General features: G+C 46.6%; 1 protein-coding gene across 3 annotated transcripts in view; it reads right to left on the bottom strand.

The window, feature by feature from the left end:
• Window positions 1–3,418: 3,418 nt before the first annotated feature.
• Window positions 3,419–22,797, bottom strand: part of SEC16B (SEC16 homolog B, endoplasmic reticulum export factor) — a 379,445-nt gene continuing 360,066 nt past the window's right edge. For all 3 annotated transcript variants that reach the window (XM_082265600.1, XM_082265602.1, XM_082265601.1), the window contains one exon: window positions 3,419–4,070. In XM_082265600.1, the coding sequence (XP_082121726.1) occupies window positions 3,993–4,070 (78 nt within the window). In that variant the 3' untranslated portion in view covers window positions 3,419–3,992. The remainder of the gene's footprint in view (window positions 4,071–22,797) is intronic.

The raw sequence follows: 22,797 nt of genomic DNA, 5'->3' as shown, positions 1-22,797 counted from the left end.
TATAATAATCTGGATGAGGAACCCGGACATAAGTACCTTGTTCATCCTTTACTCTTACAGACCAAGCCTGGCATGATCTATCTGGGCGGCGAACTTCCACCTTGTCGATGTAAATTGAACTCTGTCTCATCAGCTGACCCTCAATCATCCATTCCTTCCTCTATGAATCCATACTTGAATTGCAAGGATGGGGAGCCTATGTTCACATCTCCAGCCTCTTCTTCCTCACCACTAGTACTTGTGGGTGAGGCTTTAATGGCCGCAGGCCTGGTGCACTGCGGAATTGAAATGGGAGCAGATCCTGCTACTGCTACAGTAGATGCATCTTCCGACCACCATCGGGCCGCTTGCACTGGCATGCATCCTCTCCCCAGAGAGCTCTGCGACCGAGTCCCCCTTACAGATAATGCTGGCCCACTGTCCACTGGCATGGCCTCCAGCTTCATAATCAACCATAGCATGCCCCTGCCGCCTCCACGGAGGAACTTGAACTCTGTACCGGTCACCTCCTGAGTGAGTCCAGACTCCCAAGTCACATACAACTTCTTGGGCCAGCCCTCACTCCTCTCTGCCCGCAGCAGCAGATAGCCACATTGCCCACACTGGACCCACGCTTGCACTTTCAAAGTTATATTTGCACATTGAGGACATACCGCTCCCAGGTACTCCAGGCCGCCTCCCGTGCAGAGCCCGAGTCCTCCTTCAGGCACCATCCGGATGCCTGTGTCCCATACGATAGCTGGGCTGGTGGATCTGCTCCAGTGTCTGCCTAGCAGGATCTCCGCCGATGGATGCGGTGATAGCGTTCCCCCTCTTCTTCTCTCTCACAATTCCCATGTTTCTCTCTCCTACATGTGTCTCCCTCGCAGCCACAAAGGAGGGGGTACTAATAGGACTCCCTTGGTCACTCCTGATTGGCTGGATGTTCCTGCTATCTCCACCCTCTCACCATGCTGGGCGGTGACTCCTCTTGCTAGGCAGGGCTGTGTGGATCACGCTTTCCCGCGTGGTACAGTAACTCTTCCCCCTACCATGCTCTTTCACTCTAGCCCACAGGGAAGTCGCTGTAAAGTGGACCACGTCACTTGCCAGACGTGCATCCACTCTTCTTACTTGCAACCGGGCCACAACTGCACCTTCCTCTCCTGAAGCCAGCTGTCCCTCCGTGCTAGGTAAGAGTAATATCCCGCTGTCATAAGCACGGTCAATAGTCCTCTCCCCAACGACACATGTGCAAGTAAGGGCATCCATACTGTCTCCGAAGATAGTCCCACTGCCTCTCCCAGCATGGCTGACTGCAATCTTCACAGTATCCATGCATTTACTATATAGAATAAATATCCCGCTGTCAGCAGCACAGCCAACATCAGTCCATAGAGCTTGTACACACACCTGGCCCCTGGCACCTCGCTCCTTGTGCCCCCGGCCACCATCTTCTCCGTCCCCACCGGGACCTCTCCCTGTTAAGCAGTTGCAGCATTTGTACACTTTTACTCCTTTTCCCCCTGCTTTCCAATGCCTGATAGCAGAGTACATGTCATAGTCCATGTGGAAGGTTCCCATCATTTTACCGGATTTTCTTGGACACTTGCATTGCCATGGGCACCCTTCCATGTGCACTTCAATCTTCATCCCACTCTCCCTGCCTCCCTCAGATCCGGCCTCACACTTGGCTTGAAATTTAAAGAACAGTTCTGGGCACAAAAATTGAGATTTTCTGCTTTTTGTTTTACCTAGCACCTACATTGGAGGGTGCTACAGTGGGTACAGACAACCAAGACACATTTCAAATGAAAATGTAGGATGGTAAATTTGATCATTTTGCAACATTCTTACCCATATTCTCATGAGTACTAATAATTATTTCTATCTATCCAGTAAATTGCCCCTAGTATGCATGTAAAAAAGTAATTACTGATTAAACTATGCATTTGAAACACCGTAAATATATCATATGCTTGGTTATTGGCTTGGTCTGTTCATGTATGTGTTTGAAGGGCGTTTGAAAATACAGTATACCGTGAGTACCTGAAATAAATAAATTTGTGGCCATGAAAATTCAGCCTTCAGCCTGGAGCCTTCTCTGCCTACTCCCGCTGTTTATAGCTCTTCTACCCATACTGAGTCACCCCTTGTAAAGCGACTTTAAAACCTTTGACAAAAATGCAGCTGCCACTAAAGTTAATAGCTTTTAATTATGTTGTAAACACTTCAAAATGTTTCATTATAATAGATAAAGGAAACATAAACTATATAGATAAAGGAAACAAAACTTATCTACTCAGGGTCTTTTGTATTTTATTTAAAGTGAGTGTAAAATCTTGCTTTTTTTCTATTAAAATAACAAACATATTATACTTACCTCCTCTGTGCAGTGGTTTTGCACAGAACAGCCCGGATCCTCCTCTTCTCGGGTCCCTGGCTGGAGCTCCTGGCTCCTCCCTCCTGTTGAGTGCCCCCCACAACAAGCAGCTTGCTATGGGGGCACCCAAGCCAAGCTGCAGCTCTGTGTATCCATTCAGGCACAGAGCTGTCATTCGCTCCCTGCCCACTCTCTCTCTCCTGATTGGCCAACTGAGTTGATTGACAGCAGCAGGAGCCAATGGTGCCACTGCTGTGTCTTGGCCAATCAGGAGAGAGAGTCCCAGATGGCAGAGGCACTTGTGGACATCGCTGGATAGACATGGGGCTCAGGTAAGTATTAGGGGGGCTGAGGGGGGGTCTGCTGCACACAGAATGCTTTTTATCCTAATGCATAGAAAACATTAAGATAAAAGACGTTCTGCCTTTACAACCCCCTTGGCTTAAGTTGTATAGGCTACCTGCAAATTTCTCTGAGACTGGTAATCTGATATTTTAAGGCCCGTACACACAATACGAAAGTCGGAAGTAAAATTTCATCCGACGAACGATCTGCCGATTTTCGGATTGTTAGTATAATGCTTTCGACAGCCGATTATGAATTTTTGGATGACAAAAATTGGATGTGCAGGCTATAAAATTTTTATCATAGGTCAACAAAACGTCTGATTTTCATTTAACTAGTACAGTTTTCGTCCGAAAAAAATCGTAAGAGCAAGACTACGCATGCTCAGAAACGAAAGAACACATACAAAACAATTCAACACATGACATCACTTCTGAAGTTGAATTCTGTCGTACGGGAATTTTCCTATGAAAGTAAGCTCTTCACTTTCAATATGAGACTAGCATGCAACAAAAAAACGGACGAAAGATCGTTTGATAATCTGATCGTGTGTACGAGGCTTTAGAAACACTTAAAAAATCACGAAACCTTCAATTCTGCAGGGAGATTTTCAACTCCACCCATATGTTCCTGCAGCTTAAATATACAAAACCTTGAACGGTTACACCCTAACTGCAGTCTACAAGAATTATTGCATGGGAGAGATAAAGATCTAATGAAGGGAAGTTTTTATTTTGTATAAAGGCAATATTCTACACAGTTTTGCACAAGATGGTGTTCAGTCAACAATTCTACAGTGCCATCAACATGTTAAAAATCTAGGTTTTGTTTTGCACAGAACAACATGGCTGGCAAGAGGCTGTAGGACTGACCGGAGACACTGTGAAAGCTTTTGTCAAACTGGCTGCTGGGAATCATGAAAAATGTATTTAAATCTTCCTTTAAGGTAAATTTAGTAGACATTTTAAATCCAGTATAGTTGTGATGGTTTCTAGGTAGCATTACCAGTTCCATAAAAATACCTGAGGACTCTGTAAATATAACTTCCCATATGGGCTTTACTATTTTCTGGTCAACATTTACCAAAAACAGTTGAGAAATAAAAACGGGTAGTTGCTTGGGTAAGATTAAGGCACAGTTCTTCCCATGTTTATCTTTGGATTGTTGAGCCCATGTTTCTCAAAAAACGCCTGATTCTTTTACAACTGGCTCTATAGGAATGCTCTTCAGTCTATTAACAATTGGCCATCTGGCTCTCCCTGAGTTGGAATTCAGACATGTTTTTTCATCTGGGTGGTAGTGGGTATCTCCCTCGTGGAGGACGTCTTGGCTGATTTGAGCTTCGACTTGAGTCCTGTAAGAACTAAAGAAGAAAGAGATCATCTATAAGAACTGAACCACAAAAGTGTATCTAACAAGATGAAGGAATTAACTTGAGTTTAAACTAATGGAGTGTTTGTTCCAGTCGATGAAACAGAACTAAACAATAAATTCACAATCCAATAAAACATAAATTAATGGCATTTAAATCCAAAAGGAGATTCATCTTTTTACACCTAAATTGCTAAATCCTGAAATTCTCTTCTGAAAAGCCTGTAATTACAGTGTGTGAAAACACTGGTTAGTATGTTATTTGTTCATGCATTGTCCTCAGTCTTAAGCTGGATACACACTAAACAACTTTCTTTAAATTTTTTCCTTTAGATTTACCAAAACCATATAATATGAGGTCAAACCTAAACACTTTCAATTTATATGCAATCAGACAGGCCCTTGCACTACATAGTTGAAGGTGAATCTAAAGCAAATCTAACTACAAAAGTTGTATAGTGTGTGTATCCAGCCTAAAGCCTCGTACACATGATCAGATTATCGGATGAATTTTCTTTCATTTTTTGTTCCATGCTAGTCTCATATGGAAACTGAAGAGGTTACTTTCTTATGACAAATTCTCGTCTGACAGAATTCAACTTCAGAAGTGATGTCATGTGTTAAATTGTTTTGTATGTATTCTTTCGTTTCTGAGCATGCCTAGTCTTGCTCTTATGATTTTTTTCAGATGAAAACTATACTAATTAAATGAAAATCGGATGTTGTGAAAAATTTTATAGACTGCACATCCAGTTTTTGTCGTACGAAAATTCATAATCGGCTGTCGAAAGCACTATAATAACGATCCGAAAATCGGCAGTTTTACTTCTGATTTTCTTAACGTGTGTACAGGCCTTTAGTCGACTTCATCTACACACATTTACAGTCTGGAGCAGCCAATCACAAATAACCACCCAGAGAGGTAGATGATACAGTACACAATCATGTGACACGTGGTTGCAGTGCTGCTCCAAAGCACAATCCAAAGGCAAAAAAACTCATGCTTGAGCTTTTAAATTTACCAAAATTTACCAAAATTGCAATGTTTCCTATATATTAGTATTTTACAGATTATTTTATCTGGTAAAATGACTGTGTCTGGTGTTGCATTTTATTTATGATGCATATTAGGTAGACAGGCGCTAACACAACCCCTCCATAATATGCCTTCCTAGCAGCTTCACTGTGAGCACAGCAAATACTTTAATTTCTGTATAAAAAAAACAGATGACTGCAATGTGCATCTATGGTGTTTTCATTTCCCATAGTTATTTCTGCTTTCATAATCAGAAGAAATATGGTACCCTGAAGTATTTAATAGAAACATAGGAAATCTGTGCTGTTAATTTTAATGCACAATAGTCTTATTTAATAAAGTGTGTTTGGGGAATATTTGCATAATATCCATTAACAGGTTTATTTAAATAGAGAACACCCATTTATCATAATGATAAAATTAGACTAAACACTTTTTATGTGAAAAGTTTCCAAGTTGAGACTTGCAGCAGATTTGAATTAAACACATTTATGAAAAATGATTAATTTCTGGCTTTTTCTGTAGTAAATACCCATATTGCAATCTCACACAAAACACTGGAGGCCAGAAATTCCAATGTTGAAAGCACAGCAGCTAGACAACACTAAGGCCCCTTTCACACAGGCGGACCATTCAGATACGCCTGTCAGTTTTTTTGGCGGATCTGAACGGAATCCCCCCATGCATCTCTATGGGGCATTGGATGTCAGCGGAGACATGTCCGCTGACTTCCGATCCGATCCATCAAATCTGGACAGATGGAAACCCTATTTTCCATCCGTCCAGCGGATCGGATGGGATCAGATGAGAACGGACAGACGGTCCGTTCCCATCCGATTCCCCAATAGAGATGCATGGGGAACTGACAGCTGTGTCTCTGCACACAGCACGGAGAACAGCTGTCATCCTCCTGCTCAGCGGGGGATCGGCGGATCAATCCCCCGCTAAGAAAAACGGAGTCCGTCCGATGGACTCCATGTGTGAAAGATAGCAAATCAGGCAGACAACAACTTCAATCAAAGTTACTGTGGCTGCAATTCCGGAATAACGCTTATTTGAGAAGTGTTCGGCCGCAGGCCGGTGTTTGTGGGAGGAGCTAGCGGGCTTTATAGCGCCGCCCCTCCCCTACACCGGCCTGCCGCTGGGCGCTCGAGTCAGGTGTTCTATTGTGTCACCTGACCGCTGCCGGAACTTGAGGACCGGACTTCCGGGCGGGATCGTGGACGCCGCAAGTCATCTTCGCGGCCGCCGGATCCTCCACCGCGGCCTGCCGTCTCCTCTGCTCCCAGCGCCTCCACCGCTGCCAGCCGGCCTGCGCCTCCTCCGCTGCACCAGCCGCCACCAGCACCTCCACTACCGCCAGCTTTGCCCGCTGCAACTCCCCGCTGTTCAGCCGCGACCAGGTAACCATTGGGGTTGGGGGGGGGGGCGGCTGCCTGCACACATTGCCTGCCTCTCAGTCAAGGCCACGGCATTTTCACCAGCACTACATTGCCTGCCTCCAGCTAGGCCTCGGCATCTTCCACTACAGGAGAAGGGGGGGCGGGGGGGCGGGCTCCTGTCCTGCTTGTGGTACACAACTGAGAGATCTAGGGGGGGATGGAAAAAAAAAAAAAAGAGTAAGGGTATTTGTTTCATTTGCCATGCTTCACCCTTGCTGGGCTGGTCTAGGGGCCATTAGGCGCCCCCAGGCCAAGGCCCGTCAGGGGGCTCTTGGAGTTAGGTCTAGGGTAGGTGGAGGGGTACTATACACTTGTACATGCTCACATACCTTCCCCCTCGGTCAGGAGGGAGGTTGGTGGCTGGGTTTGGGGGGGGGGGGTCTCACTACATTCCACAGGGTCATATGTTCCCGTTTCTGGCTCCCATTACATGCTATCTACACTTGGGGGGTCATGTGTCACTGCTTCTGGTTTTGACCTATTGCCTTATTCCTCCAGGATTACGTCATGTCCTTCAACGCCGGTATCAGGTACTACTGCCAGGCTGCAGGTTCTTCCTGTGTGTTTTCTCACGGCTCCGTATGCAGGTAGTCTTCACAAACGCCACTCCGGCGTTGCCCATAGGCACTGCTAGGCCAGTCTCACATCTCATTGGGCCTCCACACGCATCTTAGTCACCTTCAGTATGCTTCTACCGGTAGCCTAGGCCGTCCTGGTAACGCTTCGGGCACACATCACACCTTCGGTATGTCACCAGCAGGTGCCACTTGGTTCCTGTTGTTCCTTTACCACCTTCACCACCTCCGTGCCACGCACAATACTCATGTCATTGTCCTTTCTCGTGGGCACTGCATTCGCTGTCTGCACCTCAACTGTGTTGTACTTCGTCATGTGTTGTCTCCCCTGTCAGCCCCCCCCCTCCCCGTAGGGTGAGCGAACTGGCTGTTAGGGTTCAGGTGCTGGCCATTACTCCCCCTTCATAGCTGGTCTCGCGAGGCCAACTTCCCAATCTCAACACAGAGATTCTTCGCCCCTCGGGCCAAACCATAGTTAGCGCCTCGCTTCACCCACCTCATGGGTTTATAGTTAGGGCCTCACCTGTCACGGCCACACGTTTGATTCTTTACTGTCACCGAGAGACCAACCTTCCCGCCACCACACTAGTGGCTTATGCCCCACATCCAAATCATAGGTAGAGTCTCTCGCGTGCCGCTTGGCATCTAGCAGGGCCTCACCTGTCACGGGGTAGTTAGGTTTTTCGCCTCAAGGCACTAGCTAGCCAGCCAGTTTTTCTTGGGGCTCTCGCGGTTGTTAATTGGACTTTGGTGTTCTATTTTTCTTTTGACAGCGTGCCTCTAGGAGCCATCTTGGATGAAGGATCATCCTCCCCCTCCACGCCAGCCAGACCTGGCACCCCAGTCAGATCTGTTACCCCCAGGGGTCATCGGAATCCATCCCCGCTGGGCTCTTATGGACCTTGGACCATCCCGAAGATCTCGGCAGTCCTTCGCCAGAGGGGCATTCCGTTCCCGGCCACGGCTAGGAAGGCTGAACTGTTTAGGATCTTGACTGAGCACCCGGAAGATCCTGGACTGGGCACCAGCTCTCAGGGCTGTGGATCGGCCATGCAAGGAACTCTGGACTCCATCCTGTCTTCTCTGCAGTCAATCTGCGACAGACTGACGAAACTGGAGGACGCCAGTGCAGCTAACGGGGTTCCTCCTCTTTCCTTACCGGTGCAGGCTCCCGCCCCCGTTAGTGAACAGGGTAGGCCCCCAGTCCCCCTCTTCCCCTCTGCTGCGGTATCTCCCATCATCACCCCGGCACACATGGTCCCCCCAGCCCTCCGCAAGGATATCCTGGAGGGGAAGGATGTTAACCTGGTGGCTCTCCTTATTGCCTCCCAAGATGTGGTAGAGAATAAGGTCTACAACTATGGGGATTTGTCCATAGTGATGAAGACCAGAGACCCCAGGCTAAATAAGAAGCTGACCATCCCTGAATTCGTCCTGGCTTTCGGGATTTACAGGGATGTGTTATGCTCTGTCTACCCACATCGTCGGGAGGAACTGGACCTTTATCTCCACAAGGTTGTGGATTTGGGCCATAAGTACGGGGGTTTTACCTTTTTCGACTTTCACAAGTCAGTTTCAGCCAAAGCAGCGGCTACCTTGGCACAATTCAATGTGCGGTTTGATTGGAGCCTCCTGGACACAGAACTTTTATTGCAGGCACTTTGCAGGATTGGTGCCTCCCTCTTGCGCCACATGCTCATCCACCTCGCACTCTGCCAACCTTTGCCCCATGGAGACTGAGTCCTCCACATCCGGGGTCCTGGGGGGGCTGGCAGATCAGAGCAGCGTGGCCTAAGAGACAAACTGGGTCGCCCGATCATTTACTTAGGCAAGGCCCAGGTCTGCAACAATTTCAACGGTGGGGCGTGTAGTTTCAATGCCTGCAGGCTGCTCCATGTTTGTTCTATCTGCTTCAGGGCTCACACCAAGTCCATGTGTCCATCAAGGCTCAATCCAAAACAATGACTGACCGGGGTCAAGATCGAGGTACTGGCTTTTTACCTTCAGTCTCACCCATCTCCGCACCTGGTCGAGTATTTGGTGTCTAATAAAAGATGGTTAATCATCGACATGTCGGCTCCTCATTCCTCTAATAAACCTAGCCTGAATTCTCTTATCCCTTCAGCTGAGTTCTCTCTCCACTATACCACCGTGGACAACGCCATCCAAGCCATTTTGGGGGCAGGCAGGGCTGCATGGCTCAGCAAGACAGATATAGCCAACGCCTTCAAGCTGTTGCCCATTCACCCCTCTTTATGGCATGTTCACGGTGTTAAATGGAGGGAGGAATATTATTTCGCCATCAGGCTCACATTCGGATCCAAAAGCAGTCCTAGGATTTTTGATACTTTTGCCGAGACGCTCTGCTGGCTTCTTCTGAATATCACCAGGTGCCCTACGGTTTTGCACTAACTGGACGACTTCTTGTTGATCGAACAGGGCAACTGCACTCCTGTCAGTTTGAGGAGCACTGTGGCCTTGTTTTCAACCTTAGGGGTCCCTCTATCACCAGGCAAGACGATTGGACCTGTCACCAGGTTAGATTTCTTGGGGATCACCTTGGATTCCATCTCCATGCAGTCCAGCCTCCCTGAGGACAAGCTTAGGCGCATTCGAGAGGTGGTAGGCAGGTTCCTGGAAGTAGGGTCTTTTACGAGGAAAGATCTGCAGTCGTTAATTGGGTCATTGAATTTTGCCATGCACATCATTCCCCAGGGCAGGTCATTCATCTCCCGATTACTGTGTCTATTGCCAGGTCTTCCGGAGGGTGTTGTCACCCACCTGGATCCCCCAGCCAGGGCGGACCTGGCCATGTGGGTGGAGTTCCTGGAAAGGTGGAACGGCATTTCCATGTTTATCCCGCCTATCTCACCCCAGTCCCCTGTGTTTTGGACGGATGCGGCTGCTCATACACGGTTTCCTGCCATCTTTGGGGGTTCGTGGTTCAGGGATCATTGGCCGGCAGAGTCACTCGCCTTACCCGCTTTCCGGGAGACCTCGGCGTTGTTCGAGATATACCCTATAGTGGCAGCAGCTTTCACTTGGGGTAGGTGCTGGTCAGGGATGGCAGTTAAGTGTTTTAGCGACAATAAGGCAGCCTGTGACATCATTAACAAGGGCCGGTCTGCATCCCTGACCATCATGAGGCTGGTTCGCAGGCTGACTTTGTTAGCAGCCACCCACCAGTTTTTCCTTTATTGTGAACATATCCCGGGCCACTCCAACGCAGCTGCTGATGCTCTTTCCCGGTCTTAATTACAGGTGTTCTTCAACCTCCACCCAACGGCCGACAGATGCCCCACTCGGACCCCGAAGTTCGAAGAATTAATCCTGGACTAGCCCGGATTGTGGCTCATGGTCGGGAATTGGCCCGGACGGCTCTGTCGTCAAACACCAGGAAGGCTTATGACCGAGCCATGTCCATCTTCCGGAGGTTTTCAGCGGAATTTGGGTTGCACGACCACTCAGTTCAGACGATGGTCGCCTTTGCAGCTTTTTGCCACCTCCAGCTGAAACTTTCTGCCAGCACCATCAAACTGTACCTGTGGGGGGTTCAACATCACGTCCTGACGTACCGGCCGAACTCGTCTCCCTTTCTCAGGGCATATCTAGTGAAAAACCTTTTGAAGGGTATTGGCAAAGTGGATCGCCATACCCCGGTCAGGCGGTTGCCGATAGATGGGGAGAAATTCCGGGCTCTTTCTGATTTGTTGGACATGGCCCCTTTTGAGCCCTTCACGAACTTAGTTGTAAAGACCGCCATGTACCTGGCCTTTTACAGCTTTCTCAGGCCCGGGGAGTTCACGGTGGCTTCCCTGTCAGAGGGTCGCACATGCCTCCTCAAACGGGACTTGGTCAAATGGGGAGATCACTACGTCTTGACACTTCGGTGTTCTAAGGCCAGGCAGGTGGGACACCCTTTGTCCATCCCTTTGTATCCATCGGGAAATAATTGGTGCCCTGTCAAGGTCCTGGACAATTACGCAGCTCAGACTCAGAGCTCGCCCAGCTACTCACCACTTTTCACGTTGCTGGGCATTCCCCTCACCACGGCCAAGTTTTTATTTTACATCCGCACTTTATGTATCAGGCTGGGTTGGGACCCTGCGGCACATTCTGGCCACTCCTTTAGGATAGGAGCTGCGTCAGCTGCCTCCGGCAACAACACGCCAGGTCATATCATCAAAAGACTTGGTCGATGGGAATCTGATGCCTTTCAGATATATATTCCTCACCCCGAGAAGGAGTTGAGGTTAGCTTTTAGTAGGCTTGTAACATGAATTTAGGTTGTCAATAAAGTGTGTCATTTGCTTCCTTTTTTGCCCTCTTTATTTACAGGCCTACCCCCTTACGTCGGTTCTGGCACACCACACCGACTTTCCATACCAAGGGTATCTATCATTATTTACCGACCACAAGTGTTAGGCCGCAGGCCGGTGTTTGTGGGAGGAGCTAGCGGGCTTTATAGCGCCGCCCCTCCCCTACACGGCCTGCTGCTGGGCGCACGAGTCGCCCCACCCACCTTCACCCTTTTTTCCTGACCTCTAATCTTCGGGGGGCCCTCTTTATTTACAGACCTACCCCCTTACGTCGGTTCTGGCACACCACACAGACTTTCCATACCAAGGGTATCCATCATTATTTACCGACCACAAGTATTTTTGTGCACATTAAGCATGTGCAATTACTTTGATGTCTGTAGGCTGGAGACAAGTTCACCGAACAGTTGAGCAGCCTCAATGCTCCTCTTAGGCTTTAGCTGCATGCAACTAGACACCAGGGCATATACTCCTGCAACAGCACACCACCCCAAAAACTCAAGGTGACATTTGCATACACCATCCACACATCCCTAGTAGATCAAGAGAGGGATCAAACTTCTCCAAAACCAGGGTGTGGAAGAACCTAATATACCAACTGAAACTCTTCAAATAATTGTTATGGATGGTTTGCCCACATTCTGGAGAATTGTTGATTTATACTGTTACATCCATTTACACTTGTGCGACTTGTTATACGACTTCAAAGTCGCATGAAAAGTTGTTCCCTATGTTTTTCAATGATAACCATTCATATTAGGGATGCACCGAAATGAAAATTCTGGGCCGAAACCAAAAATTCAGGATGCCCTTGGCCGAAAACCGAACCCGAAAATGACTGTTTTCCCCCAAATGATTTTAAATAGGTAGAACAGGGGCATACGCCAGAAACAGGCAGCGATGTACACCTGTAGCTGCCACCCTATCACAGCATATGTACTGTGACAGGTTGGCAGGTGGTTAATTCAATTGACAATGGTATTTGCATTATGCAGCATGAGTTATGCTGCATAATACATGAGATGTATTGCCACTGGTCACTGATGAATTAGTGACCGACCAGTGGCAGTTAATTAACCCCTTTGTGCTGCATTAGTGGCACCAGTGTCAGTGTTAATTAATACTGGTTGCACTGACACTGATACTGGTTGCACTAATGCAGCACAAAGGGGTTAATTAACTGCCACTGGTCGGTCACTAATGCATCAGTGACCAGCAGTGGCAATACATTAACCCCCTCATGCTGCATAATACAAATACCATTGGTAATTAACCTCCCCCAGAGCCCCCCTCCCCCATGATGATGGCAATCTGATTACTTGTGGTGGGATTTACATGCTTGGTTCTTCCCGCGCGGCGGAACCTCCATGTCACAGGCAGGCGAACTCTCTGCTGCTCCTGTGTCCTTCCTTTCAAAAAACCTGGCTCTGGCCGGCAGCCCGCCTCTCAGTGATGTCACTACAATGACTATGTGTATGAACTAACACACCGGGCGGGAAGGCGAGCGGCCGCTTATAGCTATAACTAAGTGAGCCCTTCACTTCCCTGTCAGCGGAGATACCCGCCTGACAGGGAAGTGAAGGGCTCACTTAGTTATAGCTATTAGTGGCCGTTCGCCCGCCCTCCCGGTGTGTTAGTTCATACACATAGCCATAGCAGTGACATCAATGAGAGGCGGGCCGCTGGCCAGAGGCGGGATTTTTGAAACATGTGCTGTGCCCCCCTTCCTCGCGGGGGCCATTAATTTTGCCACCTTTGACCCATTTTCGGCCGAAATGGGATAGGCCCATTTTCGGCCGAAAATTTTGGTTGCCGAAATTTTGGTGCACCACTAATTCATATATGTGCTTCTTCAAGTTGCTGTGACTTCAGTGTAGTTCGTGCATTACTTCGGTCCGACTTTCATGCAATCTGAAGGCTAAAGACTTCAATGATAACTAGAGATGAGCTCAGGCGTGCTCGAATTGCTACGTGCCCGAGCCCGCTAGGAAGTCGACACTGCACTCCACTAATCACAGGTAGTGAGACATTTCCTGATCTGTGCAGCTGCAGATCGGGAAATGTCTCACTGCCTGTGATTAGTGGAGTACAGTGTCGGCTTCCTGGCAGAATCGGACACGTATGAACTCGAACACGCCCGAGCTCTTCCCTGATGATAACTCTCAAAAGTTGCATGAAAGCCATACCTGAATGTTAAAAAATGCAACAGTCCATTATCAATGGTCAAAGCTAAAGGTGTATCCAAGTCACACCCACCCAAAGTTGCCTGAAAGTTTCTACCCCAAAGTCGGTGCAACTTTGGAGTCACATAAGTGTGAAAGGAGCCTTAACTACTCTTCCATTATAGGCAACAGTTTCATCCAATTTCTTCATAATATTAAATAACAAATGGCTTTGTAGCATACATATATATATATATACACTCACACTATATTACCAAAAGTATTGGGACGCCTGCCTTTACACGCCCATGAACTTTACTGGCATTCCAATCTTAGTCCGTAGGGTTCAATATTAAGTTGCCCCAACCCTTTCAGCTATACCAGCTTCAACTCTTCTGGGAAGGTTGTGCACATGGTTTAGAAGAGGAACTTGACTGGCCTGACCTCAGCCTGATAGAACACCTTTGGGGTGAATTAGAGCGGAGACTGCAAGCCAGGCCTTATTGTTCATATCAGTGCCTGACCTCACAAATGCACTTCTGAAAGAATGGTCAAACATTCCCATAGACACACTCCTAAACCTTGTGGGTAGCCTTCCCAAAAGAGCTGAAGCTGGTATAGCTGAAAGGGCTGGGCCAACTAAATAATAAATTCAAGTATAGCTGCATATAGCTGCAAATGGTTGGCCAAGTCAATATTGAATTCTGCAGACTGAGGCTCCTGTCACACGATCTGCTGTCCGGTGCGGTCCGTTCTCTGCTCAGCGAGGGATCGATCTGCTGATCCCCGCTGAGCAGGCAGGTGACAGCTCCCTCTCCACTCTGTGTGCGGAGAGGGAGGTGTCAGAGCCCCGCTGCTCTCTATGGGGGAATCGGATGAGAACGGACCGCCTGTTCGCTCTCATAAGATGCCATCCGATCCTATCCCCTGGACGGATGGAAAATAGGGTTTCCATCTGTCCAGATTTCACGGACAGGATCGGAATCGGATAGCAGTGGGTGTCAGCGGACATGTCTCCGCTGACATCCGCTGCCCCATAGGGATGCATAGAGGATCTGATTAGATCCGCCTAAAAAACAGACAGGCGGATCTGATCGTTCGTGTGAAAGGGGCCTAAGGGGTTTATTTACTAAAGCTGGAGAGTGCAAAACCAGGCTCACTTCTGCAAATAAACCAATTAGCTTCCAGGTTTTATTCCCAAAGCTTAATTGAACATGAACTTCTGGAGAGAGTTTGCTGCACTGAAAGTAAAGGGGGTTAATAATTTTGCACGCCCAATTTTTCAGTTTTTTATTTGTTAAAAAAGTTTGAAATATCCAATAAATTTCGTTCCACTTCATGATTGTGTCCGACTTGTTGATTCTTCACAAAAAATTGCAGTTTTTATATCTTTATGTTTGAAGCCTGAAATGTGCCAAAAGGTCGAAAAGTTCAAGGGGGCCGAATACTTTCGCAAGGCACTGTATGTATATATACATATATATATATATATATATATATATACACACACACACACACATTATTGCCCCATACACACGTGCAGATTATCTGCAGACTTTTGTCTGCAGACTTACCAAAACCATATAATATGAGGTCAAACCTAAACACTTTCAATTTGTATGCAATCCGGCAGGCCCTTGCACTACATAGAAAAGGTAAGTCTGCAGACAAAAGTCTGCAGATAATCTGCAGGAGTGTATGGGGCATATCACACAAAAGTGAGTACGCCACTCACATTCTTGTAAATATTTTATTATATATTTTTATGTGACAACACTGAAGAAATGACACTTTGCTACAATGTAAAGTAGTGAGTGTACAGCTTGTATACAGTAACAGTGTATATTTGCTGTCCCCTCAAAATAACTCAACACACAGCCATTAATGTCTAAACTGCTGGCAACAAAAGTGAGTACACCCCTTAATGAAGATGTCCAAATAGAGCCCAAAGTATCAATATTTTGTGTGGCCACCATTATTTTCCAGCATTGCCTTAACCCTCTTGGGCATGGAGTTTACCAGAGCTTCACAGGTTGCCACTGGAGTCCTCTTCCACTCCTCCATGATGACATCATGGAGCTGGTGGATGTTAGAGACCTTGCGCTCCTCCACCTTCCGTTTGAGGATGCCCCACAGATGCTCAATAGTGTTTAGATCTGGAGACATGCCCTAGCCAGTCCATCACCTTTACGCTCAGCTTCTTTAGCAAGGCAGTGGACGTCTTGGAGGTGTGTTTGGGTTCGTTATCATGTTGAACTACTGCCCTTCGGCCCAGTCTCCAAAGGGAGGGGATCATGCTCTGCTTCAGTATGTCACAGTACATGTTGGAATTCATGGTTCCCTCAATGAAATGTAGCTCCCCAGTGCCGACAGCACTCATGCAGCCCCAGATCATGACATTCCCACCACCATGCTTGACTGTAGGCAAGACAAACTTGTCTTTGTACTCCTCACCTGGTTGCCACCACACACGCTTGAAACAATCTGAACCAAATAAGTTTATCTTGGTCTCATTAGACCACAGGAAATGGTTCCAGTACTCCATGACCTTAGTCTGCTTCTCTTCAGTAAACTGTTTGCGGGCTTTCTTGTGCATCATCTTGAGAAGAGGCTTCCTTCTGGGACAACAGCCATGCAGACCAATTTGATGTAGTGTGCGGCATATGGTATGAGCACTGACAGGCTGACCCCTCACCCCTTATTGCAAAAAGTTGTCACCACCTCCACTTATAACTGGTCTTAGTGGTAAGGAGCACTGGAAGGGCGGACGCAGATCAAAAAAACGAAGAGATTTCCAGTCACAACTTACCAACCAGCCAGCAACCAACCAAATTGACCTGTCTAACAGTATGCGTTAAAAACAGGGGTTTGGTTGCACACATTTGCAAATACATGCGTAAGCTGCAGGCCCCGACAAGGCACCCTGTGATCTGCAGTCCCTAACTCTACAATTTAAAGAGTCTCTACAATGAGAGCACATGCATTTAATGGGATAGATGGAGGACAGGTGACTTGAGGGAGCCCACCCCTCCTTAAAGGCACAGGGTCACACTGAACACCCAGCACATCGCACAATGGCGGCAAAGGTGTCAGTGCTTTGCCTGGCTCAATATAGATATCAATAATGCAAAAAGTGGTCACCGCCTCCACCTATAACTTGTCTTAGTGGTAAGGAGCACTGGAAGGGCGGACGCTGATCAAAAAAACGAAGAGATTTCCAGTCACAACTTATCAACCAGCCAGCGACCAACCGAATTGACCTGTCTAACAGTATGCGTTAAAAACAGTGGTTTGGTTGCACACATTTGCAAATACACGGGTAAGCTGCAGGCCCAGACAAGGCACCCTGTGATCTGCAGTCCCAATTCAATTAAAAGAGTCTCTACAATGAGAGCACATGACCCCTCACCCCTTTAACCTCTGCAGCAATGCTGGCAGCATTCATACATCTATTTCCCAAAGACAACCTCTGGATATGACACTGAGCACGTGCACTCAACTTCTTTGGTCGACCATGGCGAGGCCTGTTCTGAGTGGAACCTGTCCTGTTAAACTGCTGTATGGTCTTGGCCACCGTGCTGTAGCTACGTTTCAGGGTCTTATAGCCTAGGCCATCTTTATGTAGAGCAACAATTCTTTTTTTCAGGTGGCATGTTGAACTTCTAGTGACCAGTATGGGAGAGTGAGAGCGATAACACCAAATTTAACACACCTGCTCCCCATTCATACCTGAGACCTTGTAACACAAACGGGTCACATGACACCGTGGAGGGCAAATGGTTAATTGGGCCCAATTTGGACATTTTTACTTAGGGGTGTACTCACTTTTGTTGCCAGCAGTTTAGACATGAATGACTGTGTGCTGAGTTATTTTGAGGGGACAACAAATTTACACTGTTATACAAGCTGTACACTCACTACTTTACATTGTAGCAAAGTGTCATTTATTCAGTGTTGTCACATGAAAAGATATAACAAAATATTTACAAAAATGTGAGGGGTGTACTCACTTTTGCGAGATACTGTATTTCTTACCTTTTAGATGTTTGTCAGGAGAAGGTGTCATGGCTGACTGCAAAGTTTTCTGTCCAAAGCCTGTTCTCATTACCATACAATTTAGTAACCCTATCTTTAACCCTTTGTTAAGCTGGCCATAGATGTATCTAAATTTGGCCAGTTCAGTAGGGACCAAATTCATTTCCATCCATCTATGACTGCTGCTGCTCAAAATAAGTTGATCTAACGATTGTCTTCTTATGAACAGGACTCTTGGAAAACTTCCATTTGATCAGTGCCTGCAGGCAATAGGCTGAAGCGCTTATCAATGTATTTTGACAGCGGAAGAGTCCCTGCTGTCAGAATACATTAATGCACAGCAGGGAGGATTCCTCCATCCACCTCACTTGTGTGAATGAGGAAATTCATTCTCTTTTTTTTAATGTGCCCACTGGCTGACCAAAAAAAAAAAAAAAAGAGCAATGATCCAAATATGGACAGCCTTAAGACAGACAGTGTTCACATCTAGTGACAATGGATAATGAAGATCTGCCTGCTCAGTACAGACAGGGTAATTATGGCAAACACAGCTGCCCAGCGCTCTCAAAAACAAAAATATCTACCTAGCGTTTTTCCTTGCTGGAGGGTCAAGGATAGAGCATCTAAAAAAGGTAAGCTGCAATTTTTTTTTTTAAGTTACGCTATGTGAATGGGACAAGTGACAAACAAAGAAGTTGTTATCCAAATTCGGCAGCAAAAGTGAAAATACACTTTAAAGAACCTATCATGCCCACTTGGAAAAGTTTACTTTACTTGCAGATATGATGATCTGCTTACAGTTTTGCAAAGCTGTCTATTAAATATATGCACAAACACAACATCCCATGTGTCTACAGATGTCCCACTGCGACAAGCAAAACCTGAACATTTCAAGCTGTGCAATGCTTTAAGATCCTCTACAAGTGTAGGCAGTAAAGTATATGAATTGGTTCCCTTTTCTCACAATAGATTTACTTTGTTTCTTTGTGTTTACTCTTTGGTTAGAAAGATCTGGCACAAATAATAAAACAAACACAAATGGATATATTTAAACAAGTAAATTTGTTCTGAAAGGAAAAACAATATGTTATCATGTATCTAAATCCTAACAATATGTTTCTCTTATTTGGTTCCTTTTATTCTATTAAATATACAATTGAGAAAGTGTTTTGTTATATTTGTTTGATAAATTCAAAAAAATACCTGCTGATCTTGCCAGAAATGTTGTGAGCTACTAATGTCCTATGCTCCCTGCCTGTGCTATTATTCTGTTACAGATGACGGCAGTTGGGGGAGGGGTGTGTGCGAAGGTGAGGGCTGTGGAGGAGCAGAGGTAAGCCCTTGATAAGGGTTAGCAACTGCGAGAGGTGCAGGGGTGAGCTGTGGACAAGGGTTAGCTATGGCGAGGGGTTCAGAGCTGAGATGTGGACAAGGGTTAGCTATGGCGAGGGGCTCAGAGCTGAGTTGTGGGCAAGGGTTAGCTATGTCGAGGGCTGCAGAGATGAGTTGTGGACAAGAGTTAGCTATGGCGAGGGGTGCAGAGATGAGTTGTGAACAAGGGTTAGCTATGGGGATAGGTGCAGAGGTGAGCTGTGGACAAGGGTTAGCTATGGGGAGGGGTGCAGATGTGAGCTGTGGACAAGAGTTAGCTATGGGGAGGGGTGCAGAGGTGAGCTGTGGACAAGGGTTAGTTATGGGGAGGGGTGCAGAGGTGAGCTGTTGACAAGGGTTAGCTATGGGGAGGGGTGCAGAGGTGAGTTGTGGACAAGGGTTAGCTATGGGGGGAGTGCAAAGGTAAGCTGGGAACTATGGTTAGTTATGGGGAGGGGTTCAAAGGTGAGCTGTGGACAAGGGTTAGATATGGTGAGGGGTGCAGAGGTGAGCTGTGGACAAGGGTTAGCTATGGAGAGGGATGCAGACATCAGCTGTGCACAAGGGTTAGCTATGGCGAGGCGTGCAGACATGGGCTGTGGACAAGGGTTAGCTATGGCAAGGGGTGCAGACATGAGCTGTGGACAAGGGTTAGCTATAGCGAAGGGTGCAGGGGTGAGGTGAGAACAAGGGTTAGCTACAGCAAGGGGTGCAGAGGTAAGCTGTGGAAGGGAGAAAGTGTGTCGACGTAAGCTGTGAGCGGGGGGTGGGGGATGGATTGCTTCAGAGGTGAGTTGTGTATGGGGTGGAGAGGTGAGTTGTGGGTGGGGTTGCAGAGGTAAGCTGTGGATGGGGGTTACAGAGGTAAACTGTGGATTGGGGGGGGGGGCAGAAGTGTGCTTTGTACAGGAGTTTATAGATGCTCATTGGATGGTGGTGCACAGGTGAGCTGTGGATAGTAGGGTGTAGAAGTGAGCTTTGGGCAGGGCTGCAGAGGTGAACTTTGAATTGGGGGAAAAGAGGTGAGTTGTTGACAGTGGGGTGCAGTGGTTTGCTTTAGATGAAAGGTGAACAGGTTAGCTTAGATGGGAGGTGCAGACGTAATCTGTGGACAAGGATTGCAGGAGTGAATGATGGGTGTTGCTTTTTTTAGGGGGGGGGGATCTTTCAATGGGGAAGATGTTTTCTTGGCGGGGAGGAACAGCACAGGATCCAGAGTTCAGTAATCAAGAGCATGAAATGCAGCACTTAGGAATTTGTAGTGGGAGAATTTTCGGTCTGTACAGGGAGAAGGGGGTTTGGGGAAAAATTGGGGGGAGGTAATGTTTGGTTGAAAACTGGCCTGTGAGATTTGGACTCCTGAACCCTGCATTATGCGTGTTACACACTTCTGGTTTTATTTAACAATGCCCCTTTAATACCCTCCTACCCATCCTATGACAGTAGGCACAATGTGCCACATTGCTGCTGGGGGGGGGAATATTTGTTTGGGTGAGTTCTCGCACCCATTCTCTTACAAAAAAGCCCCGTATATTACATTTGCTGGCCTTTGTAATATCTGCTTGGACTTCAGCTTTAATTAAGGGATTACATACCTTTATATGAACCAAGACAGTGGCTAAATATAGCGCTTCAGAGGGTAAAACTGACCACCTTTTGGGTGTTTAGAGGTTACCAAGTGTCCATCTAATTGTGTTTAATTTTAGAGAAATGTCTAATACTGTATCCAATAGGGTGAGTTAATTCATATAAGCATATTTGACCCCATCTGGGGTGATTAATGAACTCTGTGATTGGTAGTGATAAGTAAAACATCCCCTTCCACACATCACACAATTTTTTGCCAGCTGAATGATTATTTTTCTATTAATTTTACGTGATTGCTTTTTTCTTGATTTCTTAATTATGTTTGCACAAACTAGTGATGGGTTGATTAGCATTTATAATACTGCTATCACGGCAAAATTTTAATCCTTGTATGAAATCACCATTTATTGTCAGTTTAACACTTCGGGATGAGGACTAAAATAATTAAAACCCCTTCATGTACATCAGAGATGTAAGAAAACAACAACAACAACAACAACATATTTACCTTGCTCCTGGCATTATTTAACGTAAACATTGGACTCATTATCATCTATTCATGATTTCAGAACTAGCAGATTTTGGAAGCAAAGTTGCATGGAAAATTACAGCAAGATGAAAGCAATTAAACATTATATTTCCAGCCATGTGCAACGTAAATATTTACAGCTAGGAGAACTTCTTTTTTTTTTTGTTTGTTTTTTTTGGATAATTATTATTATTCTACATAAACAGTGTTTCTCAATATCTGGAGGATGGAAACTCTAAGGGTCCTTTCACACGGCCGCTCCGTGTGAAAGGTCCGCTGCGGGACTTTTTTTTTTTTTTCCACGGAGCGGATGACATTTCTGTCATCCGCTCCGTGTGCCCGCATATCATCCTATCCGTTTGCGGATGATATGCGGACATAATGTAAGTATATGGCACTGCGGATGTCAGCGGATGACACCGCTGACATCCGATTTTCCTTCCTTTCTGTTTTTTACACGGAAGAAAAAATGGGGTTCTGTTCCATTCGTAAAAACGGAACAGAACTGAAAGGAGGAAAATCGGATGTCAGCGGATGGTATTCCGCTGACATCTGCAGTGCCATTCACTTACATTATGTCCGCAAATCATCGGCAAACGGATGGGATGATTTGCGGACACACGGAGCGGCCGTGTGAAAGGACCCTTAGGCAGGCCAAACATTAAACAATTTTCTTTCCTTCATCCATGACTTGAAGGAAAGGAAACCACTTGGTTCCCCCATCAACACATTCAGTGTTGATGAAGGAATCCCTCCCACTGTGCTATTGTGTTCTGATAGCGAGAGTAATCATAAAAAAAACACCTGACAGGCTGGTTGTACTGAAGTCAATTAATAGATCGACTGCCCCTGGATGGATCGAAATCTGTCCGGTTCCTGCAGTACCAGCTGTCTATCGCCAGCTTTAGGCCCTTTTCACACAGGCATTCTGATCAGGGCCACCTGTCAGTTTTTCAGGCAGACCTAATCAGAAGGTCCATGGAACCCTATGGACAGGCAGGCGTAACTGGACTTTAGTGTATTTACATCCACCTACCTCCAGGTCCAACTAGGTCTGGTAAAGGAAAACTGCATATGTTTTGGCGGACCAGACCAGAGGTAGCCTGATGTTAATGGACAGCCGAGTCTATTTACACCTGGCCACCCAGTGGGGTCTGCTTGTGTCCGCTCAGCATTAAAGTGGAAGTAAACTCCTCAAAATGTTTTTTCTTTTTTTCTTCCCTGCAAAGTAAATGCATAATGTGCTAGTATGAATCACATACTAGCACATTATGTGACACTTACCTCCAACGAAGCCCGCAATGTCCCTGCTGCTGGCCGCATCCATGTTCACCCGTCTTCTTCCGGGTCTGCGGATGACGTCATCAGCTGCATGCACTGCAAATATCTCCTAAAAGGTGCAAGTTTAGGAGATATTTACAGCACCTATAGGTAAGCGTTAATATAGGCTTACCTATAGGTAAAGGTAATTAAAGTGGGTTTACAACCACTTTAACTGAATAGGTATGGATGTATCATCTGTCCTGCTCGGCTCCAATCAGCAGGGGATCTGCTCACTGTTCCTGTGCTGATCAGAGCAGACTTCATTCCTCTTGTACGGGGATGGTGAGAGGCTGTAATTTTTGCCCAGCAGAAAATTCCGGGAGGTTTCCCGGAAATGTCA

The sequence above is a fragment of the Pelophylax lessonae genome (genome assembly GCF_965119305.1).
Source record: "Pelophylax lessonae genome assembly, chromosome: 8".
In the NCBI taxonomy this organism is placed as follows: domain Eukaryota; kingdom Metazoa; phylum Chordata; class Amphibia; order Anura; family Ranidae; genus Pelophylax; species Pelophylax lessonae.
The sequence above is the reverse complement of the archived record's forward strand: the minus strand, read 5'-3'. Positions and strand labels throughout refer to the sequence as shown.